Raw genomic sequence first — 26,849 nt, forward strand, 5'->3', positions numbered from 1 at the left:
AACAGGTGGAAGGTCAAGAATGAATTAGGTGGTAAAACCAGCATATAGTGGTTGATAAAGTAGTCAAGCCTGACAGAGTGATGCCCACTTGTAATGTCAGTACAGGGGAGGCAGAGGCAGAAACATTGCAGTGAGTTTGGCCTGGCCACCGTAATGGATTCTAGCCCAACTGGGACTGCAAAGTGGGGCGCTGTCCAAAATGTTAATGCAATCAAAACAGATCTGATGAGGTTAGAACAGGTATTAAAGTCGCTGACAGATATGCCTCAACCAGAAAACGTAAGTGCCGTCCTCCTGCGCCCCTGCTTAGTCAGACATGGTTCACCCTGCCCCAGCAAGGTTAGAACTCCCATGCAGTTGCCGTAGTGGAGAAAAATGCACAGTTGAAAGAGGAGGAACAGAGACTGATACAGCCTCCTGAGCAGCTTGCCTGCTAGTTTTTGCTGATTTAACTGCAAGGGGAAAAAAAGAGAGAGAGAGTAAACACTTTTTGAACAATCCAGTGTCAAAGCAGAATAATAAATCCATCAACTAAGTCACCCGTTCACAGCGCTGAAGTGAACTAGAAGCATCCGTCAAGCAGGGGGCAGTGGGTCAGCAGTGGGAGGGACCTGCTGAGCGGTTCCTGCACAGCTCTGGTCACTTGCTCTGTATCTCTCGGCATGAGACTACCCGGTGAAGACCGATAGCTTGGTTGGACAAACTAAGGTTTGGCATCAACCTAAGGCCACAAGGAATATGCAGCTACGGGCTTTTCGTGTGACTGCCAACCACACAGAGAGAAAGCAACTGGAGAGTGTGCAGGCGCCAACAGGGCTCATCTACCGCCAGGGACACCCCGAGGAGTTCTGAAGTGTGCGAATGCACAAGGATGATTTTTATATATATATGGGGAAAATGCTTGGATATCTAAAAATACCAGAAATCATAAATAGGTTTTTTTTACAGCACAGAGAACTAAGGAACTTTTGGTACAGTTGTCCCAAAAACTGTTCTGAAGCATACAGACTGGCACCAGAACACTTGCCAAAGACGCATGGAATTTGGTTTCCCAAACCTTGCAGTGGTCTAAGTTCCTGCCGAGGCTGTTACCTGTCAATCAGTGGAGAAAATGCATTGTTAGAACCTGCTGTTGGCCCATAAATGACATCTTCTGCTGTATCGATCATAGCTGGGGCCCAGAAAACTGACTGAGTCTATGATGGGCTGAAGAAATGACAGACGTGGTGGTTTGAATAAAAATGCCACCTATACGCCCATAGAGAGTGGCACTTAAGGAGGTGTGGCTTGTTAAAGTAGGTGTGGTCTTACTGGAGGAAGTGTGTCACTGGGGGCTTGGAGGTCTCAGATGCTTAAGCCAGGCCTAGTGGCTGACTGTCTCTTCCTGATGCCTTCGGAACCAAATCCAGAACTCTCACCCTCCTCTCTAATCCCATCTGCTTGCATGCCATCATGCTTCCTGCCATGATGATAATGCACTAAACTGTACGACAGGCCCAGTGAAATGTTTTCCTTTAAAAGAGGCACCGTGGTCATGGTGTCTCTTCACAGCAATAGAGTCCTAAGTAAGACACACATACATATAGAAAGGCTGGGATCAGGCAAGCTGTACTTCCTGCGGTGGAGGGCAGCAAATACTCCCAAGGAGTCCAGAACCTCTGTGGGTTTATTAAGTACAGCGCAGGGAGTAGGGGCAAGCCAGTTTCACAGGAGGTCTTTGTAGGGAAGCATTCGCTAGGAAGCTGCAGCCAATGCTTTCTGTAAATGCTGTCAACATTCACACATGGATGAGAGGAAGGCTTTGGCCAGTTTCCTGAGCCTGACCCAGAGGAGATTTTGTTAAGTCCCATAAGGCATTGGGGATCTTATCAATAACACACAACCATTCAGGATTTCCTCTGCTTCCCATTGCCTAGTACCTCAGGACACCGCACTTGCCTGGCCACCGACAAAGGTTACTGTCCATTTGCTGGACCTCCAGCCACTTGCAACAGAAACAGAGAAACCAGAAGTTTTGACACATTGAAGAAAAGCCACACCTCCAAATTCCGCAGGAAAAGATGCTCAGCTATTAGGAAGGATGAATTCCCCCACGCTTCAGTGACCGTTCCTCCAGTTCTAGCAGGGCTAATCTCTCCTTGCCGATGAAGGAACCAGACAGAGAAACTGCAAAACTGAAAAACAGAAACATCTTTCTTTTTCCACAAAAAGCTGGAGTTAAGTCAGCAAGAAGCAGGGAGATATCTGGCTAGCCTTAGCTTAACAGAGACCATACAGACATGAACTTCGAATGCCAATACGTTTCTAAGTACTTCTGACATCTCCTATAAACGGAATGTAAGCAATCAGAATATATCAGTTAAAATACATTAACATAATTGTTTGCATTCTGTACAAGCTAATGAAAATTAAACGCATAAACAATCTCAAAATGGAGGGGCTAAGCGGCCACTGGTGCCCATCTCTGTCTGTTACCCCCACAGCGTAGGCTACGCCTCTAGACAAACTGAGAAAGAGCCAGGGGACCAGGACACCTGTGGTAAAATACGATCTCACAGACAGGACAGCGAAGTGGCTCTGATGGAATCTCCACAATATGGCTTCCTAAACAAGACCTTGCAGAATGACAACAGTTAATGTGCCAGTGTGGACGGGGGAAATCACAGAGCTCCATCCTTAGATGGAGAGCCAAGGAGAGAGGATGAATCAGTTTTCTCCAGGGACAAGCTTGATAGTTATGCAATTCCAAGTAGTCAGCTCTAAACATGTGTGTACATGTGAGTGATGGTAAATTGTACACACAGACACACACACACAGATAGACACACACACACACACAGACACAGCCACACACAGACACAGCCACACACAGACATAGAGACACACAGACACACACACACAGACACAGAGACACACAGACACAGAGACACAGAGACACAGACACACAGACACACAGACACACACCCACAGACACACACACACACAGACACACACACAGACACACAGACACACAGACACAGACACACAGACACACAGACAGACACAGACACACAGACACAGACACACACACACATACACACACACAGACACACAGACAGACACACAGACACACAGACACAGACACACACACACACACACATACACACACGGAGAGAGAGTGGAGATATGAGAGGAGTTGGAGAGAGAGAAAGGAAGGAAATGATGTAACATAGCACTCAGACATCAGATTTTCAAAACAGAATTTATATAATAATCAAGTGTAGCACATTGTAAGTCAGCCTGACTGGTGTGTTCTAGGCGTAGCTGGCACTTCTGCTGGTACCATGTTTAGTGTTCATGGAGAGGCCGAGGCTGGATGGTGTCCAAGCCGTGTAAGCCAACGAGAGTATGAAACCTGCCACCTCTTTATTGCGCATTTAAACCTCAACATTTTTATCCATGAAGTTAGGTAGAAACATCTGTCTCCTAAGGAAATGCTTTAAAGGCATCACCATTATTACTTTAATAAACATCCATATTTTGTCTCTTCCTTTGCAGGTGATGTTAAAAAGCTACTGAGAGAGTTAGAAGTTATGAGTTCTGTGATTGCTCAGCTCTCCCCAGAAGGTAACTTTGCATCCTACGTTTATTTCCAAAATGAAACTGATTTCTTTTTACATTTTACTAAACTACACATCGGAAAGAACTTAAGAGCCATTAGCTGTGAATTGTCCTTATAATCTTACAGATCATAGCTCAGTCTGCACTTTTCCAGAAAGTGGGGTGTGAACAAGACTTTTGAACTTTGTTTTTCAACCCCCCCTTCTCTGCCTGTGTGAGCGTGCGCACACACGCACGTGTGTACGTTACTAAAATTGAGTTCAGAGATTCGCTTATGTTCAGAGAGCGCTTTCTCACTGCGCTGTATCCCACTGCACTGTAGCACGAGAACATCCTGCCCTTCCTGACAAATGGTTAGGGTCACAAGTGCATGTCACATTACACCCTTCAAAGCTGACCGTAACGTGGACCTCCTGCAAACAGCTAACTGGTTGTCTCCTTTACCTGTGACGTACAGAGGAAGTGGTCATCCATGAGTTTGCTAGTCTTTGTCTCGCGAACATGTCCGTGGAGTACACGGGGAAAGTACAGATATTTGAGCACGGCGGACTGGAGCCACTTATCAGACTGCTGAGCAGCCCAGACCCGGATGTGAAGAAGAATTCTATCGAATGCATCTACAACTTGGTACAGGTAAGGCGAACTTCTAAACCATGCTTTGATGTCACTACAACTTGGTGCTAAAGGCTGAATGCAGGAGGCTCTGAGATTTAGCCTCGACATCGTTAAGACACAATGTTTGGGCAAAAGCCAACTGTAAGGGATGGGGCTGGAGAGACGGATCTGAGGTCAAGAGCCCTGGCTTCTCTTCCAGTGGAACCAGGACCAGTTCCCAGCACCTTCATGAAGTAACCTCAGAAGCCCATTATGGAATTTACCTTCCCCTTTAAAGAGGAAGAGATTTTTAAGACTCACCAGTTGCGGCATGGTTGTTCTCAACACATTTAGTATTAGTCACTCAGAAAAAGAAAAAAAAGAAACTTCAAGTAGATGTCTTTTAATTTTCCCATTTTATAAGTAATTGTCTGCCACAGGAAAAGAAACATATTTCAGTTTGAAAAGAACAGAATGGCTTGAAAATTAAGGTGGGATTCGTCTGAATCCACTGAGCTTATTTTGAAATGGGATATGTACAATTCTTGTCAAATCTGGGAAGGAACAACACACACACACACACACACACACACACACACACACACACACACAGAAAGAACATAGCTCTCACCTCAAAGGAAATGAGGAAGCATATTCCAAAACCAAACCTGAGTAACCTTGGCTTGAAAAGTAGGGAGCCCCGTATCCCCAGGTGGAAGCAGGTTCATGAGGTTTCCTAGGAAGCAGACTAAGGAAAATCTCAAACCAAAGCATGCTTAAAACACGCTGGTGGGTCAGCCATAGATGCAGTTACAGCAGGATAGGGGAAATCTCCCCTACGGATCGCAGAGGGTAACTGGGGCAGTCTTTGGGTTGGCAGGAACCTACAGTATGCTAGAGTAATAGACTCCAAAATACTTTTATCTATTAGCCTGTTAGTTCTGACACAGGGGTGAGCAAGGTTTGACTGTTCAAGGGGCCTCAACCAACATAAGGTAAGGTAGTCAGGCTGTGGGCCTATAGTGTTCCAACCTCTCACATCACTGATGCCATAACACCAGAAGTTCTCATTCTCGGAAACAAGCCACCGAGGCAGTCCTGAAGGACTCAGAGAATTGGGCAGCCAATGGCCGAAGTCTCAGACCATTCACTGCTGAAACTCTAACACCTGAGTCTGCTCAGTGCAATTCATTATTCCCAGCAGCAAAGTGCCCTCTCCTCGGGATGCGTTCCTGTATAGTAGAGAGCAGCTCCTGTCCTCCCTCCTGCACCCCCATGCCGTTGCCTGTGTCCTGTCCTTACCCACAACAGGTCAGTTTAGAGCAGTGGTTCTCAACCTTCCTAATGCTGTGACCCACAATCGTAAAATTATGTCCACTGCTCCTTCATAACTTCAATTTTGCTACCGTTATGAATCATAAAGTAGATATCTGATATGCAATATGAAAGGGTTTCTTTATCCACAGAACAGAAGGTCACAACCCACAGGCGAGACTTACCAGCCATCCCTGCTGGTTTTTTTTTTTTTTTTTCTGCTCAGGCTTCATAACAGCAGCTAGATTTGCCTGGTAAACTTTGGGTCAGCATTAGAGGAAGGGGAGATGACTGGTTGAGGGACAGTTTCTAGGCAGCGAGATGGAAAGAGGCTCAGAAAACATTCTCAGCCCCGGTGAATCCTGGCAACATGGCGTCCTCAGGCTCCTGAAACAGGCATCCTTGGAGGATGTCCAACCGCTTTCTGGTTTCTGCCATCCCTGATCCCCTAGCCTCTCCCTCACTATCCCAGCTTACTCTTCTATTGCCGTGATAAAATACCCTCACAAAAGCAATTTAAGGGAGAAAGTGTTGTTTCTGGCTCATAATTCTCGTATGTATTCCACCGCGGCAGGGAATTAAACAGCAGGCGCTTGTAGCTTCCGGTCACATCACATCCATAGTCAGGAAGCAGAGAGCAATGAATTCCCATGCTCAGCTAACATCCTCCATTTCGTATTGTCCAAGACCCACCATGGAGGGAGCGGTCCTGCGGACAACTCAGATGTGTGTTCTCACATCAGTTAATGCAATCGAGATAATCCCGAAGCTAACCTCAGCCTGGAGAACCTCTTGCAGATGTGCTCACAGGCTTGTCTGTTGGGTGGCTTTTTGTACTGTCTGTAGTTGTCCACTAACATCTGTCCAACTCACTCAGTGAACTTAAGACTTTCTATCCATGGATTTGTGGTTTTAATCTCATGATGCCTTGTGTTGTATTCTTCTACTTTTTCTTTCAAGTGGAGACAGGAGCATTCCCTTGCAGTTCTTCATATCAGAAGCACTGGGGACTAAGGAGATATTAGGGCCACTGGAGCTAAGTGCCACAAGGTCAGTGGCTCAAAACAAGTCACTTCTGGGTCTAGAGGCTCAAAATTTCCATGTTGTTATGACTTATCCTCCAGACTCTGGGCAGAGGCGTTCTCCATTACCAGCTTTCTCTGGTAGTCAGCACTCTAGACTCTGTTGTCTCTATCCTCATGAGGACACATCTTCTACCTCATGAGGACACCGTTAAAGGACCCACTGTACTCCAGGATGCTCCATTCTGCCAAATCATATCTGCAGTGACTCTCTTTACAAATCTGGTCCCATTCTGAGCCCCCGGGGGAAACGATTCCACTCTTTGTAAAGGTTGTCTGTAACTTCTATGCCTGAAGGACACTGAACATTTAGCTTGGGAAGAGGAAGGAAGAAAGGCTAAGGTAAATGTGGAGGCTTCCCCATTGTGTGTGTGTGTGTGTGTGTGTGTGTGTGTGTGTGTATGTGTGAATTGTATGTGTGTTATACATACATGTTTAGGCGGGTACATGTGAATGCGGAGGCCAGAGATCAAAGTCCAGTCTTTAATTACTCTCCACCTTATCTTTTGGGGATTCTCACTAACCAGAGACTCTGACTGGCCACTAAGTTCCAGGAATCCACCTACTGTGTCTCCCTTGAGCTAGAATACAGGCGTGCTGCAACCCTGGCTTCTTTACGTGGCTCTGGATGTCCAGACGCATCTTCTCAGGCACAAGCGGCAAACACTCAACTGACTGAGCCACGTCCCCCTCTCCCTTTTCACCCTTAGAGCTATTTTAATTGCGTCTGAGGTTTTAAAAATCACGATGTAGTAGTAGTCAGAGTTTGGGGGGTTTTCTCCACTGCTCCATCCTTTGCCCCATGACTGCTACCAGGACTGGTTCATCACATGTAACTGCTTCTCCGAGATCATGTGTGTCTTAATCAAGGTCATGCGTTTGAGAAAACCCCACTATAAATTTGCATACACATGAACGCTACAGCTAGTTCACAAACAACCCCCAGAACATAAAGAATCCATGCCACTATTTATCAGGTACTGTTTGAAACAGTGTATCAGTGTGGAAGGAATTGTATTATGGATACATTTTAACCTAAGTCTGCCCATAGAAGTTTGCAGCAACGTAAACCCCACAGGTCATAGATGAGTTCCTGTTGATAATGTCTGCATAAATAAATCTTGTGTTGCTTTCTCTTGTCTTGCCGTTATTTTGGAATCTGGAAACAAAGCTGGGGAAGTTACAATGTAATAATAGTTGCTCTCCACTCTGGGGGCTGCGTTCAGTTGTAGGAATGACTGGTGCTCATTTGTGTTTCTTGGCAGGATTTTCAGTGTCGGACTACACTTCAAGAGCTAAATGCCATCCCTCCGATATTAGAGCTGTTGAAGTCAGAGTACCCCATTATCCAGCTGCTGGCTCTCAAAACCCTGGGTGTCATCACGTGTGATAAGGAGGCTCGGACGACACTGAAGGACAATCAAGGGCTGGACCACCTCACTAAGATCCTGGAGACCAAGGTACTCACTCTCAGTGTTCTGAGGCGTCTTCCTGCCTGGATGCTTTCAGTTTTAGTAAGCAGAGGTTACAGGAGCAAACCATTAATTGTGGTGTAAAGTCTATCAGGTCATTAAAGCAGGCTAGTTGCAGAGGCCATCTAGAACTAATAGGAAATAAGCCTTCTGGCTTCGAAGGTTTAAGTTTTTTTTCTGAAACACCTAGAATCAGTCTTTTGATCGCTCTGCTCATCATGATTGTCTGAGATGAGGCAAGCAGAGTGATCTACCTTCTAAATACACCGAGAAACATTGGAGGTGAAGCTGGACAGTTCCCATGGGGTTCGCAAGGAATGCCTCTCCCACTGAAGAGTCTGTGTGTGTCTCACATCTCCCGGTTACAAACACCAATCTAGCAGGTTGCTGCGGACCATGCAGCTGCATAGACTTGTCTCAGATCTATGCTGGAAGAGTCTCAGTCTTAATTCCAGAGCCAAATACTGGTATGCAGATTTCAGATCCACTGCCTCTACTCCAATACATTCTATAAGCAAACTACGCTGGGCTCCTTTCAGAAAATAAAGTGAGGCAGTCTAGGAGGTTAAAGGCTCCTTGAACACTAGTTTAATATTAAGCTTCAGGTTAACCAGTCGTTAGATTTCCTCCTAAAAAATTACAGACCTCAGAGCTTAAAATGAGAAAATAAAGCACAATTTCAAAAGGAGTCCTGCACAAGCCTGTGCCCCTGCCATGCCCTTCTGTGTCTGATTCTGTGGCATCCCATTACCATGTGTACCAGCTCTGTGTGGAGATTTCACAATTGTGGCATAGCACTATAACAGCACCACAGGCTACATACATTATTAGAACTATATGGTAGAAAGCTAACAGTACTATTGTTTTGTCCTATCAATTTGTCCTGTTATTTCAAATGGAAGATGTAAATCAGGGCGGTTACTCTGTTCTGTGAACCACAGGTATAAAGGGATTAACTGCAGAATAAATGTAGCTTTGTCTGATTTTGTCACACTCCTGTCTCCTGTCTTCTTGGGATTAAAAAAAAAAGGCCCAGAAAGATCTACTCGGTCATATGTGTGTGTGGTAGGCACAAGTATTTTATGTATGTGATTTTATTACCTTCTCATTTCTTCAAAGTAGGATAAATTATAAAATAACAATAATTACATCATTATACATGATAGCTATATAATACATAATGTATCTATATGTTAGATAATATGTACATTTGTATATATTCTGTACAATGTACATCATAAAATCATCTCATCTATATTTATATCATTGTATATATAAATATATATTATATATATCACATGCAATTATTACCTAGTTAATCTCATTTAGCAGATGTGGAAAAATTGAATCTGAGAGATAAAATATACATCTGTAGTCACAGAAAATGCAAATATAGCAGAAAGTGAAAATTTTCAGAACTGATATGGATATTTTATTTGGAAAAAATTAAATTATACTAAATTACGTAGAATGAAATATAAAAACCCCTCTCCCATCCTGGGGCACCAGGCTCAAAGGGTCATTCATTATGTATCCTATGTGCTGAAACTCCTCACCGAAGAGATGGCTCAGTGGTTAAGAGCACTGGTTGCTCTTCCAGAGGTCCTGAGTTCAATTCCCAGCAACTGCATGGTGGCTCACAACCATCTGTAGTGGGATCTGATGCCCTCTTCTGGTGTGTCTGTAGACAGAGACAGTGTACTCACATATATAAAATAAATAAGTCTTTTAAAAAAGGTGACAAAAACTAACAGACTTGAAAACAGACTTCAAAGACAGAAAGCCTAAAGACAACACTCAAAAAACTGTTAAGTAGATTTCTGAAGGTTGCAGAATAAGTCAGCTCATTACAAATTATGTTTCCTTATGCTAGTAATGAGCACTTAAAAAGCAATAGAAATATAACTCAAGTTACAATATTTTCTGTGTGCATGTATGTTTATTGGTTTTGTGTGTCTGTGTGCATATGGTGGTGTCAATGGGCACATGTATGTGGAGATCAGTGAACAACATCAGGTGTCTTCCTCAATTGCTTCCCCCTTTATTACCTGAGACGGTGTGTCTCACTGAATGTGGAGCTGACAAATTCAGCTAGACTGGCAGGCCAGCAAGCCCCAGGCATCCTCCTGTCTCAGCATCCCCAGCGCTGGGATCACACACGCATGTGTGCTCAGGTCCACAGACTAGCTGGAGAGTACCTCACCGACTGAGTGAGTGCCCTAGACTCCTACAGTATGTTCTTAATGCATGAACTGCGAGAAATTAAATTGTCAAACCTTGTGTAAAATCTATTATTGGAAGAAGCACAAAACAGCATTAAGGAAGACTCGCATGGAGAGCTACAGCAAGCCATGGGTTATGTAATGATTTTTTTTTTTTTTTTTTTTTTTTTATGTAATGATTTTTAATACGACAGTTTTAACCAGTCTATGATTTGTTGACTTGGTTGTAGTTAGGCATGGAACCAATTCATTGTTTTCCACTTTTCTAGGCTGCTGCTTTGATTTGGTCCCCTCCTCTTATTTGTCCTTTCTGTCTTCCAAGATTTTAGAGATTATATTCACCTTCAGCTTCTGTCCTACTCCCAAAACTACATTCTCCAACTGGAGGTTATAGCTCAGGGGTAGAGAGTGTGTGCATGGACAAGACCCTGGCTTCATGTTGTGTAGTGTCTCCCAAGACTATACATTTTCCTGGGTGTTGATATTTGTATTTAATGGAAGATGATATAAGCACTCTCAATTCACTGTACTTACTGGCTGTTTTCTTCATTATTTTATCCATAAAACATTTTGAAATAAGAGAAACGAGAAAAGATGAGGCAAGTGGCATGGGATGCGTCGTGATAAGGACTTCTGCTTCCTTGGGCTCTGTCAACACAAAATTAAGCACACTATGTTCTGATTCTCTAGCATGACTGTGTTTGTTTGAGTGTGAAATGCGCCCCACCCCCATAGCCTCACGTGTTTAATACTTGGTCCCCCGATGGTGTAGCTGTTTGGGAAAGTCATGGAAGCTTTAGGAGTGGAACCTCGAGGGAGGAAGTACATCACTGGGGGTGGGCTTTGAGGGCCTAGAGTCTTGCTCCACTTCCTGTCCTCACACTGACTCCTGACCACCCCTGCAATGTGAGTGGCCAGCCTTTTATGTTCCGGGCCATGATGGGCTGTGTCCCCTTGGAAACTGAATCTGGAGTAAAGCCTTTCTCCTTTAAGTTGCCTTGGTCAAGTCTTTTGTCACAGCAGCCTGTGAAGCAACTGAAAGGATACTTTTCAAGCTGTGCTTGTTCTCTATGACTAGGAACTGAACGACCTGCATGTAGAAGCACTCGCAGTGATAGCCAACTGTCTGGAGGATATGGACACAATGGTGTTGATGCAGCAGTCAGGGAGCCTCAAAAAAGTCCTGTCCTTCGCAGAGAACTCCACAATTCCTGACATCCAGAAGAACGCGGCCAAAGCTATCACCAAGGCAGCTTATGACCGTATGTATTGCCTTAACACAATCTGGGCACGCACCTTCCCTTTGCATTCTTGATGTTGACCGGCATTCATAAACACTAGAGCATCTTCCTGCTTTAAAGATACCTCTCAGAGAACAACAGGACCCAAACAGCTCACTGCCAAGTTAAAGTACAGGTGCGTTGTCGGGGGCACCGCTTAACTGTAATCCCATTTTCAAAAAGCAATTCATTATGAATTTAAGCTCTCAGCTTTTATTTCACCCCAAATCAGAATACCACAGGATGCACATGGCGTTTGCGACTCGTGAGAGAGCGTTGTTTTGAGAGGTCACTCTCAGAATGACATCCGAGGACTGTCAAGTGTCAGCTGGCATTTAGCAGTGCCACGTGATACAGGCACAGAAGACAATATGCTTGTTCCTTGTGCATAATCCAGTTTTCATTTCCGCGATAAGCTGTGTTATAAGTTGGCAAAGCAAGAGAGGTTGATTACATTCCAATCACTGAAGATGCAATAATAACTTTAATATATGGGGGGGTGTGTTGTGTTAATAAAATACAGGGACTTATTTTTCTCCTTCTGCATCACTACTCTTAGAAATGTGATGGCAGCTTTGCGTGTTTCTATGACTTACATTCCAAACATATATACTCACATCCGAATATACGTCTGTGTATCTGTTGTAAAGAACATTTTTTTTCAGCCAATACTGGATTTCCCAAAGACTCAGCTTTAATGCAGCAAACACAAGCTCGCTGTGTAGCATAGAGTTAGCATAGTGGGGCGTCATGACTTATCAACACTGTCAACACCAAATCTAAAGGCAGGCTGTAAAATGCGGAATTCTTTAATATCAAAAATGTATGCGAGGGGGGCACAGTAAAGAAACTGCCGAAACAGCCCCTCCTTAATGGGAAAAACTTTTATTGAGAATAAGAGAGAGAACACCCAGAGGCGTCTGGAAGAGTCCAGAGCAGAGAGAAAGGAGGGCATAGCAGACATGGCCAGGGCTATCTGAGAGAGGCAAGAGAACAGGAGAGAACAGCAGAGATGCCGGACAAAGAGAAAGCAAGAGTGCTTGCTCTAGGGGTAGCCATTGGACCTGACAACGATCAGTCACGTGACAGAGAATGGGTGGGACTCTGGGCAGAGAGTCTGAAGGACTAGGCTCAGGACTAGTTTTAATGCTGTGGCCTCAGTGACCTGCTTCCTTGGCTGTGAGGGAACAGCAGTTCCTACAGACCTGTCCATTCGTCCAACCATTTGTGATTTTCTTTCCATAAACTGAGACAGGCAAGCAGGCCGGCACTCACAAAGACGTGTCAACCATGCTGGTGGAAAGACAGGAACTACTCAGGAAGACGGCCACTCCATGAAAACTCAGGTAGAGAAGTGTTAGGCTCCAATAAGTACTTACAACCCAGATGTGGCATGAATCGTGGAAAATTCCTGGGTAAAGAATGATCTGGGCAGGATGTTCACTGAAAGGAAAGGTGTGTGAAGGCTAAGGGATTACAGAAAGTTCCAGACCTGGAAATCTGCAGAATGCCTGGTGAATGGAATGCAACAGAACATTGAGCATGTTGGTTGAGGCTAGAGAAGCAGTGAGGAATTTAAGCCATGGTTGCTGGCATTTAGTCTAGGCTCCACCCCACAGTTACCTGGCAACAGCCAGGTATGCCTGACTCACCATAAAAGGGGCTGCTTGTCCCTCCTCACTCTCTTGCTCTCCTGCTCTGTTCTCTTGCTCCTTATCCCCTTTCCCCATTCCCCTCCCCTGTCTCTCTCCACACTCTCATGGCCAGCCTCCTCTACTCCTCTACTCCTCTTCCTCTCTCTCTCTCTCTCTCTCTCTCTCTCTCTCTCTCTCTCTCTCTCTCTTTCTCTCTCTCTGTATCTACTACCTCAACTCCCCTCTGCATACCCTGAATAAACTCTATTCTATACTATCCCATCCTGTGGCTGGTCACTCATGGGGAAGGGATGCTTCAGCACGGGCCCACAGAGGCAACCCCTTCCCCCACACCTGACTACACATCCACCAAGCATATTCCTTCTCTCTTTATTTTTATAAAACAAAATAATGTTTAACATCAAGGAAGAGGTACTGAATAGAGAGTGAAGAGGGAACATTGTGCTTTTCACTCTGTAAAGATGAGCACGCTTGCTATAAGTTTAAAAGGGTGGAAACATGTATTGCCCAACACAGAGGACCAAGAGGAAGTTGCTATGGTGATCTAGCTTACCTGGAAGGATTTGGGGGTGTAGCTGAGAGGTGTAATGCTGACTTAGCATGCATGTGGGCCAGCAATATACACGCACGCACACACACACACACATGCATGCACACAAATAGACACACACACGCATGCATGCCTGAATACACACATATGGAGGCACACATATGCATGCACACATACACACAGAGACAGACACACATAGACACACAGAGATACACATGGATGCATGCTTGCACTCATACATACACAGACACAGATACACACACACACACACACACACACACACACACACGCACACACACAGAGGTCCACAGGTATTCATCCAGAAAGTAAACTGACAAAAAGATGTTTTCTCATATGTAACAGCTGTGACATTGACCCCACAGGAGTAAAGACTAGAATAGTGTTACTGGACTAGGTCTGGGAGAGGGAAGTAGAGAGGGAAGGGTTAACAGGGACAGCCCTTCTCATGTTCTCCAGCCAGTGGGATAAAATGCTCGACAATAATCATTTCAAAGCAGCCTCTAGAGATCGCTTTGAGTGTTGTGAACTCAAACAATGATAGATATCTGAGGGGATGGGTTCCAGTTAACCTGACTCCTTTACTACACGTTGGATACATGTACTAAAACAGACCCCACGGGACTCAGTGTGCAATCATTATGTAATTACCGTATGCCAATTAAAAGCAAAATATACATCAAAGATCACGTTCCACCCTCCCACATTGACAAATATGTATGCATAAAATCAAATCATTAAAAGTCTTAGGGTTTGCTGGGGGACCAGTAAGTAGCATGGCTATGGTACAAGAACGAGGGCCCGCGTTTGGATACCTAACACACACAGGTTACCTACACCTGCAGTCTCAGCACAGAAAGTCAGAGATCATGGGACTTGCTAGCCAGCCAGTCTAGCCAAACTGGTGAGCTCCAGTTCAGTGAGAGACCCAGTCTCAAAAATAACTTGGAGAGCAATAAAGAAAGATATCCACTGTTGACTTCTGGCTTCCATAAGTATAGGGCACATGTACTTCCCTGTATATGCACACCACACACACACACACACACACACACACACACACACACACATGCACGCATATGCACACACATGCACACACACACCACACACATACACCACACACACCACACACATACACACATGCACACACACATGCACACACATGCCCACATGCATATACACACATACATGCACACACACAACACACACATGCACACATGCATGCACACACACATGCACACACATGCCCACATGCATATACACACATACATGCACACACACAACACACAAACATACACACATATACATACACCACACAAATGCATACTTATATTAAGTCATAAATGATTTTAACATGATTTGAAGTTGTTGGTTCTAGAGAGTAAACAGGCAGGCATACATACATATACACAGTCAGACAGACAGACACATGCATGTAAACACACACACACACACACACACACACACACACACACACACACACACACCCTGATACATGGTGTCATGGCACAGATGCGGTGAGAATTAACCCAAGGCACTCTGCAAGTAGAAGCACCAGCCTGCCTGCCTTGGCCTGCAGAGAGGCTCTGTAAGCACTTGTGGAAACACGGGCTTAGGTGGGCAGGAGGTGGCACCCAGGATGAGGCCAGTATAGCAGGATAAAATTCACCATTGTAACCATTGCTCACACAGCTCAGTGGTGGGAAATGTGTTCGACATCTTCTGCCCTTCCCATCTGCAGAGCACCACCCAGAGTGACACAGAAGGCCACTCCACTCATTGTCTCTACCAACTACCTTTCTATGTGTCCTTACAGAGCTGGCTGCTGTGGTCTCTCTGTGCTGTGTTTGTTCCCTTGTGACTGTGTCGCACCCAGCATGCTGCCCTCGTAATGCCCCTTCATGTAATAGCATGTGTCAAGACTTCCTTGTTCTTATGGCTGAATAACACTCCTTTGTTTATACCACACTTTGATTCCCCGTGTAGCCACTGACAGACAGTTGAGTTGCCTTTTCCCTTTTAGCTACTAAGAATACAGCTGCCATTGAGGGCATATAAGCAAATGTTTCTGTGACTTTCTGCTTTCTTTTCTTTCTCTTTTTTTCCTCCCAAAAGTGAGCTTTTATTATGAAAAAAACAATGTGATCTACAAAACTGACACACTGATATTTTTTAGTGGAATGACATAGCAGATGTCTTAAATAATTTACCAAGAGAAGAAACTGCTTTGGAACAGCGTTCCCTACCGTGCCCCCTAAGGAGCTTATAAGTAGGTTCCAAGAGTTGAGACTGGCACACTCTGCAAAGATCTCTCTTCCTGTGGAGTTGTGGTGGTGGGGAGCAGAAAGTGGGTCCTCCAGAATCTCTGCCCTGGGAATACAGGGGGAGGGTTCGTGGGATGGCTCCTGCGGGATCTTGACCCTAGTTTCAAGACTCAGAACTATCTAGCATCGTCTGGTACCTTCCTAATATGGACGGACAACTGTGAGGCTGGAGAGCTGGGAGAGGGTGCCTAAGTCCAGGAGTCCCCTGGGGGAACATGGGCGGTTCCCATCACTTCTTCAAGGGCTCCCTAAGTCACTCTCAGGCTGTGGCCAGTGGTTACCAGTGGGCCCAGATATGGCTGAAGTAAAAGGGTTCTGGACCCCATATTAGTCAAGTCTTTGTTAGCAATGGCCTGGGGATGCTGAGAAACCCAGTGCTGCTCATGGGTTGGGTAGCGTGGACATCCCGGTGGTTTGGTGATTGGACAGAGCTGGCTTCCTGTAGGATGCTTGCTGTCCTCATTCACGGATAAGGGAGATGATCATGTCACTGCTCTCTTCAGCCTTGATGGCTTTGTCCAGCTTTTGAGACAGCTGAAGATGCTGGATTCCAGCTCCCATAGGCTCTAGGTCGCTGTCAGACTCACTGGGAGAGTAGAGAGGATCTGTGGAGGAACAGGGGCTCCGGAGGGCAGCCTCTCTCCTTAGCCGCTGACGGCGATGGGCATGTGGACCCATCTGGCCAGAGAGGCGAGGATGTCCTCGCTCTCTAGCATCCCGGTTGGCTCTGCATAGCTGAGTGTTCTTCTGACTCAGACTGGGTGATGGCGACCCTCTGTCTTTCTGGGCTCCTCGATTCCTCCTCACTCTCACCTGGGTCTCCATCAACCACTTGGTGTCACTTTGACAGGACTCCTGGATCCTCTGGGACATGGCACCCAAGGCGCTTTTGGCTGAGCGAGCTGCAGCCTGAAGACCTTGCTGCTCTGGCTCTGGGGTTTCCAGGCGTTTCCAGGAGGGGCCATTACCGCGGTTCATGCTGACCGATCTCAGTGGCAGCCTCCTATGGAACTGTCTGCACATGGATCCCAAGGGACCGGTCTCCAGATGACCTCCAGCAGACCGGGTCACCTCCTTCTCTAGCTGTTCCTCCTTTAGGAGTGATCGTCTGCGCACGGAGGTCCTCATGCCCTGCCACTGAGACGCCATGTGCTTGGTCCAGTTTCCTCTGCCCGATAGATCCTCCCTGCTTAATACCAGGACCCGAAAATCGACCTCTGCTTTCCTTTCTTGTGGCGTGTACTAGCCCCACATGCTAATTCTACTTTAATGTTTGAGGAACTCCGTGTTCTCTCTAACAACTGCACTGTTTTGTCACCCCCAGGGACAGGGTTCAGGGTCCCAGTCTCTCCACGTGGTGGCCCACGTCTGCTACTTTGTTTGGTGATGATAACTGTCCTGCTAGGTCCACGACGACGACATCTCATCGTTGTTTTTCTTTGTATTTCCCTAGTTACAGTAATTAGCAATGTTAGCTAACTTCTTCACCTGCTTACTAATCACATGTAAATCATTATAAGAGAAACGTCTGTCTCATGTCTACAAATGGGTGCGAGCACATGTGTGTGGAGGCCGTGGAACAGCCTTGGGTATCCCTCGGCAGGCACTGTGCGCCTTCAGCTGTGGTTGTTAGGCAAGATCTCTCTCTGGCCTGGAACCTGTCGAGAAGCCTAGGCTGACCGAGTAGCTGGTTCTGTGCGTCCCTCTTCCCGTGCTGGGGCTACAGACATGAGTCAACTCTGCTCGGTTTATTTTTAACATGCGTTCTGAGGATCGAACCCAGGTCCCTGTGCTTAGCACTTTACCCAGTGAATTCTCTTCTGGGACCCTTTTTTTTTTTTTTTTTTCAGAGCTGGGGACCGAACCCAGGGCCTTGTGCTTCCTAGGCAAGCGCTCTACCACTGAGCTAAATCCCCAACCCCCTGGGACCCATTTTTTACACTCTATTTTGAAACAAGGTCCCACTAAGTGACCAGACTGAACTTGAACTCACCCTGTAGGCCAATCAGGCCTTAAACTTTCAGTCCTTCTCCTCAGCCTCCCAAGTGGGTGGGGTTTCCGGCCCAGCTTTCCTTTGACATTGAATGGTAGGGGTTCTTCATGTATCCTGGATACCACCCCCTTGTCTGTGATTAGCTGGTACTTTCTCCTGCTTTTCCCTTGCCTTTTACTGTCGGTTGCGGTTTCGATGTTTTCATTTTTGTACCCACATCAATCTCTTTTCAGACTCACGGCTAAGAGGTTTTTACCAAGTCCACTGAAAGGAAGGCTTTCCTCTATTCGAGAATTTAACGCCGTTAGCACTTGCCCTTTGGCTCCTGATCTGCTTTCAGCCAAATTTTGCAATTCATTTGAGGACTTTTCCAAGTTCTCACTTCTGCACGCATATAGCCAGTTTTCCTGGTACCATTCCTTGGAGCCCACCACGCCCCCTCTATGACAACTTAATTCAGGCGCAGTCTTTGAGCTCCGTGTAGCACTTAATGTTTTCTGATTCTGCTTCCTTATGTCAGTTCTAAAATAGCTTCACTTCAGCCTCGAGTCGTGTCTCTTCAGTCTTAATTTTAGGATCTAATGACTAAATCTGTATTGACTCCATCTCTGCTTTGTCACTGTTTCGTTGCCTGAACCGGGACTTTCCTTCTGCTCAGACTCTCCCACCATGCCACATCTCGGGTCATCCCGCGATCATTCTCCTACCTCTTCAGGACTCTCCCGTGACTGTAAGACCCCTCCTCCCTGGATGCGTGTAAATTGGTATTATGAAGATGATTTTTAAAGGGTACTGACCCTTTCTATAATACAAAGATAGTCAGGTTTGGGTGATTTTAAATTTCTGTCTGAGGAAGCAATCGTTTGGTCAGACTCTTACCCACATGGACTCACGGATCTTACCCCGAGACAGTGAACTACAGTGATCCAGGCCCCTTTCCAAGTAGAGACAAAAGTTCAGAATCTTTCCTCCTAAATTGTAATTCTTTTATTTGTAGGGTTTTAAAAATTAATTATTTTGGTTTACAGTTTTTAAAATGCGAGTTTTATTAGCACGGCATTTCCTAGAATGTAGTGAGTGCGTACACGTGGTCTAGCAAACCCTAACAAGGCTATCTTGCTTATGAATGAGCAAGCATTTACTGCATGCCTACTGCATGAGATGCAAAAGTATTTTTTTTAATTAGAAAAAATATAATAAATTTTAAAAGTTACTCGAATACATTTCTGTTCCACCCCACCTCCCCTCGCACCATGCAGTAAACTTCTATTCCACTGCACTCCGTGTCTCTGCTCTGCTTAATCTTTACTTCCGCCGGAATACTTACTACTTCCTGTCTTTAAAGCATCTCTAGAGCAGCTTCCGCTGTTCCGGTGGCCATGGCAGAGCTGCAGTGTCGCTGTGGACTGCACACTGCTCTGCCCCAGCCTGGGTGTAACTAGCAGACGAGGCTCTCACAGAACCATGTTTCTCACCGCTCATGTCGGTGGAAGCCTTTGGCCCACGTTTGGATGTTAGCAGGGCGTTCTTGTACTGTGATATCACACCGCCTGACTTCTGCTGCCACTGCAGACAGGTGGGGTTGATAGGAGGGGACACGTATGGTCAGCTGCAATAATATATATATATATATATATATATATATATTACCAAAAATAACTTACAGAAGTTTTTTCTCTTGCTCCTATGGCCCTTCCTTCTCCTTAGCTCTGACAGACCGGCTAAGTTTTCAGCAACTCCACATCCTCAGCTCTCTCCATTGCGAAACCCACGAGTCCAAAGCAGCCGTGTAGAATTTGACATCAACATGCTAGGCGGCTCCTTTAGACAAATATCTCCCTTCTGTCTGAGCTCTAACTCAGGGGCTGCCCGCTGCTGCCTGTCACCTCCTCCTCACACTTGCCTTCCTCTCCATTTCTAGAACGCGTCTCTCATTTTGCTCTTCTCCCAACTGTCAAACCAAAAGCCTTCACATCTCATCCGTCGTCTCCGTGCTGAGCTTGTCTTCCGACCTCATGGCTTGTTCTTTCTAAAATCTTCCAGAGAAATCTCAGTTGTGACTAACGTCTGCACCACTTCCTTCTCTGCTTTCGGGTCTTAAGTCTGTTTCTAATTCCGACATGCCTTCTGAATCTCTGCCTGTTGCTTTTGATGGCTTATAAGCACGTGCCACTACTGTGCCCAAACTGAAGCTTTAGGAGAGTCTTGACTTTGAGAATCCGATCAAAGTACCACCCTTGCCAACATCACACATGGCCATTATGCTGCATGGAATCTCAGAGACATAGTGGGTTGTCTGAAGCCATTTTTGTCTCCCAGATTATAGTGTCCAAATGAGGAAAGCACGGGTGAGCAGGATCAGGTTGACACACCTTCACTCAGTGTCCGTTCTTCATCCGATGGAGTCACACACCCTTTGTTTAGATTAGAACTTCCCCTGTGTGCGTTTTGTGCTGTGTTCTGCAGGACAAGATTTGTGCGACGCTGTGATTTTGTATCTATTTCTTCTTGTTTTGGTCCTTAATCTTTGGACTTGTGGACATCTTATTTTGACTTACTGCTATCCGTGTTCATCAAATGGTTAAATTCAGAGGGAAAATCAAAATGTCTATTTCTATTGCTATTTCAAGTCGATGAAATAACTGGTTTTTCTTTCTGGACCTGTATGATTGTGTGTATGTGCACACACACATGTGTGTACCCATATGTGTGTGTTCCTCTGTGTGTATCTGTGTGTGCATACATATGTGCATGTACATGTGTATATGTGCATGTCTATATGCCTATGTGTATGTATGTGTGCATGTGTGCATGTGTGCACATGTGCATGAGTATTTATATGCATGTCTGAATACCCATGTGTATGTGTGTGCCCACATGCCTCTGTACATATATGTATGCATATTTGCACATGTTTCTGCACATATGTGTGACAGCACATGTGTGTCACAGAGCATCATGGCAGTAAAAGTGCAGATGTTAGACTTGCCTTCTCCCTCTCCTGCTGTCTGCTGCCGCAAACAGCAGGCTGTCTGTCCTGTGAGCCTGTAAGGATTCTCTCACCTTCTTTGACCATCTCCTCCTGGGCTGCAGGGACCTTCGTGACAGCGTGTGGCCTTTCTGTGTGTCTGGACACTGCACTTAGGTTTTCAGGCTTGCCTGACAAGTCCTTTACCCCCTGAGCCTCCTTCCTCACCCTGAGACTTTTTACAAACGTGCTTCAAGCTGGTAGAGCCTGATCTGCTTTATCGGTGTTCCTTGTTTCCTGCATGCAACCTTTGTAGATTGCTATCATGGTACATTTAGAAAACCTGTGCATGAAGTCAACCTCCACTGCCCATCAGAAAGCCCCTTTCTGGGCGGGTGGGGTTTCTCTCTATGCTGACATCACTCACTAGGGTATGCCTGTGTACAGTTACATCAACAGTTACCTTTCTGGTTTCAAGTCTTCCAGTCTTAGCATATGTATGTGCTGCCGGAGCGAGCACACTGGTTTCAACTCTTAAATTTGTTTTTCTTTTTTTAAAAAAATTGAAGCTCGGGGTTGGGGATTTAGCTCAGTGGTAGAGCGCTTGCCTAGCAAGCACCAGGCCCTGAGTTCGGTCCCCAGCTCTGAAAAAAAGAAAAAAGAAAAAAAAATTGAAGCTCACCCATCTGTCTGTCTGTCCTTCTATCTTTCTAGACCAAACCAGTCTCAGAAATGTGCCAGGCCGATGTTCCAAAACTGGGCAATTCTCTCATATATGTGTGTGTGTGTGTGTGTGTGTGTGTGTGTGTGTGTGTGTGTGTGTATATGAGTATGTGTATATGTATATATACATATATACATGTTTAAATATAATTGTGTGTGTGTTTGTGTATGTATGTGTATATATACATATACATATACACATATATAAATATACGTGTGTGCACACTTATGCATTTATAATTGCACGTATCTGGCTGATCAGGTAACTTTACTTCGTCCTTTATGACACATTCTCTCTGAGTTGATTCTGCCTTCTGATGACTATGCCTCAAGAAAGGATTGATTTCACAAACACCCACAGTTTCTATTTTAACAAATCCTTAAGGGTGGACCTACTTCTGATGGGAGCCATGCGCTGTTACAAGTCACCCCGCTTCGAACTTCTTGCTTTAGCCACACTTGTTGACAGAACTGTTTAATTGAGCAGAAGTGGGTCAGGGCCAATCTTCCTCCCTGCTGAGTCATTCCCTTCTTGTCTACCTGTCATGACCCCAAATCACCTCACCTCACCTGTCTGACTGTTGACCACTCTCTTTCCACACCATACCTACAATCAGGTCTGTTTTTCATATCAATTTGTAGACAGTCTTGATGTCCGTCCACCAGATTCATTAGACATTATATTAATTACACTGGCGAAACCTGAAATTTAGCAAGGATTAACAAGTTATCTTCTAATATTTCTGTGTTGAAAGTGAATAATTAGGTAAAAGTTTAGTTTTTCTTCCCCAGTTAGAAAGTGCCATAAGTTTGGACAGAAGCTAGTCTTCCTTCCATTAGTAAGAACGATGCTGCTATCAGTAATAATTTATAATGTGGCTTTCCTTTCCATCTTTCCAGTAATATTTTAGACGAGTGTGTGTGTGTGTGTGTGTGTGTGTGTGTGTGTGTGTTTTCATTGTCTGTCAAGAGCAGCTGAGACATGTAAACACACGGCCTGGGTTGAAGTTGTGCCTTGCATTCCCCACTGTGGGAAGGAAGCAGGGTCAGCATGAGTTTGACCTGGCCCCAGTGGACGGTGGGAAGGTGTTAATGACCTAGTTGCTGAGAGTTTTATGAGCTGGTGTTAACTACTCAGCAGGGACAAGGTGGCACAATGGCCAGTTCAGAGACCAGGCAAGGACAAGTGTCCCAGCTTTTGCTTTCAGCTCTGAGGCCCCTGCCTTCTTTATGTAGCACACTGGGTGCCATTTTCAAAGGGCACTGCTCTATTAGTAATGTAACCTCTGGCCGTCTTTATTATCTGCATAATTAAAGCACAAACACTTCCTGGCATAGCACTTCGGTGAAAGTACTTGGTTAATATGTTAATTCATCTTTTAAATCTATTATAGCCACACTGCAGTCAGTACTTTTGAGGTTTGGTGAACACAGCTGGATTTCGAGACCATTCCCAGCAGGGCTGAGACACTAATTGCTCGCAACATTTATTTAAATTACTTTGTAAAAATCTAGTTGCCCTCAGTATTTACTTAAACCATTTTTTAAATCTTTCCAGTCTTTACATATATATGTATATATATATATTTTAATGTAACAATCATGTGCTCAAAAGTTGATCTTTTCACATTAATTGCTACTGTATCTTGTCAGATATTCCCAATAGAATCCATGCTGAGTGATCTGCTTACGATTTGATTCAGAGGCATCAGGGATAGCTTAATGATACAACTACACCAATCAATCTTTCTTTTTTCCCTCCTTTTTTCTTCCCTTCTTTCTTCCTTCCTCCTCCTCCTTCTTTTGTCATTGCCTCTGTAAAAGCCCCCAGCATTTTTTAAATTAATAAAAACTTCATAGCTTTGAAAATACCATAGAGGTCATTTCAATATGATATTAACTGCAGCTTTTTTTTTAATGACACACCTGTTCTGACCAGCTGAAGTCCGGCCAAGAAAGGAGCACAGGAGTGACAGGCTCCCAGGACGAGGCTCCTGATTGGTTACCTAGCTTGAGTCATTCAAAGCCAGACGTCTTGGTTGGGACGCATCTGGGCATGGGTGAGCCCAGGCCAGAAAGTCTTTGCAAACGTAACTGAACCCTGCCTTATGAAGAGAATCTGGGGGAATCACTGTTAGAGGGAGTGAGAAGGCAGATCTTAACTTACCAATGGAGACCCCATTAGTGTTTGTTTCTGAAGGTATTTCTGGGAAAAATAACTCAATTAAAGTATGTCTAAGTAATTAATTAGTCCCACATGCAGACTGTAACACTAGGTGCTGTGAGTGTTTGGGGGCAGCAGAAGAGCCCTCCCATATGTTAATGTCCTCAGACCGCAGAGCCAGTCTAGTACGCTGGCCACGGAAACTGACCTTGTCAAGATTACGCCTTTCGGGCTTCACAAAGATAATGACTGGAGAATCAGATCTGCAGCCAAAATGTTTAAAAGAACCAAAAGTAACTTAGAAAGGAATTATTTTTCAGCTGTTTCTTCCCTCAGCAGCCACTGAAGCCATTGACTTCAGATTTGAACACTGAGGTTTTCAGACTCCTTAAATAGTAGAAGATTTAGAATGAAACAGAATGAAAAATTTAAAATGAACAGAATGCAAAAATAACCTTAATATTCTAATGTAATGTTCTGCTTTGACACAAGGTATTTCCTTCAGTATAGTATGAGATTGGTATTTATTTAAAAAAAAAAGACAAAACAAAACAACCTAGGGCAAGATAAAAATGTCTAAAGGACAGAGACAAAAATACTGGTTTGAAATTTAATATTTTATAAGGGAGCAAATACCATGATGTGGATATAGACTCATGTTTCCAGAAAGCAAAATGATTCTAACATTATCTTACACTATGTCTACGGTAATTAAAGTGGTTTCTGTAGCCTTATCTGCTTGAGCACGTCCAATCAATTGAGGAAAAGACACTTGAAGGTTTTAATGGAAGCTGAGAAGAGTCTGACGGTACTTCAGCACTCGTTTCTCCTTCTTCCTCCCCTCCGCTGTTCTCCATCCTCCAATCTGCACATCGTAGGCACGTCTTAATATTGTGCTTTATATTTAAAATAACAGAAGGTACTGGAGCTTTTGTGCTTAGTGAGGAGAGAGCCCGTGTGAGCACGGAGAGCCGAATCAGCTCAAGACACGTCTTACGTGCTTACGATGTTTGAATGTGTGATCTTACCACACAGGGCTTCCCACCACATCTACTACACAGCCCATGTCCCAATGAGGGATAAACGTGACACCCATCATCCTTTTTGTGTCTCGGCTGTGGTCTGAAGGTTAACTAGGTACACATTTTGGTTAGTTTAGACATTGAAGTTAGCTTGTATTTCTCTCAGGTAGTAAATATGCTTTTACCAGACAACTTCTGATTTATTTTTCCTTTCTGTTTATGAAAGCTGAAAATAGAAAAGTTTTTCACGAACAAGAGGTTGAAAAATGCCTGGTGACCCTCCTGGGATCTGACAGTGATGGGACCAAGATTGCGGCTTCCCAAGCTATTTCAGCCATGTGTGAGAACTTGAGCTGTAAAGAATTTTTCAACACCCAAGGTAAGCAAAACAGAGATCGCCATTTTCTGAAGCCTTTTGGGTTGCCGCGCTCAGGCCTTGTGGATGCTGGGCTCAGGTTGTGTGGATGCTGCGCCCAGGCTGTGTGGATGCTGCGCTCAGGCTGTGTAGATGGGGCGCCCAGGCTGTGTGGATGCTGTGCTCAGGCTGGGTGGATGCTGCGCTCAGGCTGTGTGAATGTTGCTCTCAGGCTGTGTGGATGTGGCGCTCAGGTTGTGTGGATGCTGCGCCCAGGCTGTGTGGATGCTGTGCTCAGGCTGGGTGGATGCTGCGCTCAGGCTGTGTGAATGTTGCTCTCAGGCTGTGTGGATGTGGCGCTCAGGCTGTGTGAATGCTGCGCTCAGGTTGTGTGGATGCAGCGCTCAGGCTGTGTGGATAGGCGTGGAGTAACAGCTCACACTGGTTTCTCTGCAGGGATTCCACAGATAGTTCAGTTGCTCAAAAGTGACAATGAGGAGGTGAGGGAAGCCGCTGCACTGGCCCTGGCAAACCTGACTACCAGCAGCCCGGCAAATGCCAAGTAAGTACACTAACCTCACTGGGTCCCGCTCGCTCTGATGGTGACATTTGGCATTTAAAATTATTCCATATTTTCTTAGGTAATCTGACTTTTGTGATTCTTTTGGGTCTCTTATGAAAGTAGTTATCTGATTGCTTGTCCCCCAGCCCCCAAAAAATTGACTATTGAATTTTATTGGGAAACTGTGCAAACCCTTATACCAAGATGGCAAGTGTGTGTGTGTGTGTGTGTGTGTGTGTATGCACGCGCATGTTTGTATGCCCATATGTACCGATAAATACAGAGTCCAGGCATCATGATCTGTCGTTGTCCACTTTTACTCAATTTTTACAATTCAATTCTATTCTTTTCAATTTTTTTTTTTACTATTTTATGTGTATTGGTGTTTTGTGTGCTTGTATGTCTATGCACCATGCGAGAACCTGGTGCCCACAGAGGCCAGGACAGGGTGTTGGATACCCTAGAAATGAAATTACAGACACTTATGAGCAGCCGTGTAGGTGTTGGAAATCAAGCCCGGATCCCCTGGAAGAACAGCTGGTCCTCTAACCACTAAACTATGTTTCAAGCCCCTGTTCCCAGTACTTTTTGAGACAGTCTCCCACTGAACCCAAAGTTCTCTAATTCAGCAAATCCAGCAAGCTCATGCGTTCTAGGGGTCCCCCTGGCTCCTGCTCCCCAGTCCTAGAATTATGGGCATGTGTGGCCATACCTGGCACTTTGCATGGGTGCGGGATCCAAGCTCTGGGCCTCACTCTTGTGCAAACAAGCACTACCAACTGAACCCTCTCCTTTCCCCCTTCAACTCTCAGAATGTCCATTTGCTATATGAGTGAAGGTAAGCGGGGCTGGAAATATTCTTGATAACATTAATTAAAACAATTGATAAGTTGTAACGAGTTTAAAGATCCGTTTAGAAAGGATGTAAGTGTTAGAGAAATGGGAATGTTT

At 45.0% G+C, this 26,849-nt stretch overlaps 1 protein-coding gene and 1 pseudogene across 7 annotated transcripts in view; one reads left to right on the plus strand and one right to left on the minus strand.

Moving 5' to 3' along the window:
- Nucleotides 1-26,849, plus strand: part of Armc3 (armadillo repeat containing 3) — a 103,509-nt gene that overhangs the window by 35,279 nt on the left and 41,381 nt on the right. For all 7 annotated transcript variants that reach the window (XM_087589621.1, XM_087589620.1, XM_087589623.1 and 4 more), the window contains 6 exon segments: nucleotides 3,538-3,606; nucleotides 4,058-4,233; nucleotides 7,856-8,050; nucleotides 11,363-11,546; nucleotides 25,208-25,360; nucleotides 25,793-25,898. In XM_087589621.1, the coding sequence (XP_087445747.1) occupies nucleotides 3,538-3,606; nucleotides 4,058-4,233; nucleotides 7,856-8,050; nucleotides 11,363-11,546; nucleotides 25,208-25,360; nucleotides 25,793-25,898 (883 nt within the window).
- On the minus strand, nucleotides 16,241-17,320 carry Pimregl1 (PICALM interacting mitotic regulator like 1; annotated as a pseudogene).

Source organism: Rattus norvegicus, chromosome 17, assembly GCF_021556685.1.
Source record: "Rattus norvegicus strain SHRSP/BbbUtx chromosome 17, alternate assembly SHRSP_T2T, whole genome shotgun sequence".
NCBI classification, from domain to species: domain Eukaryota; kingdom Metazoa; phylum Chordata; class Mammalia; order Rodentia; family Muridae; genus Rattus; species Rattus norvegicus.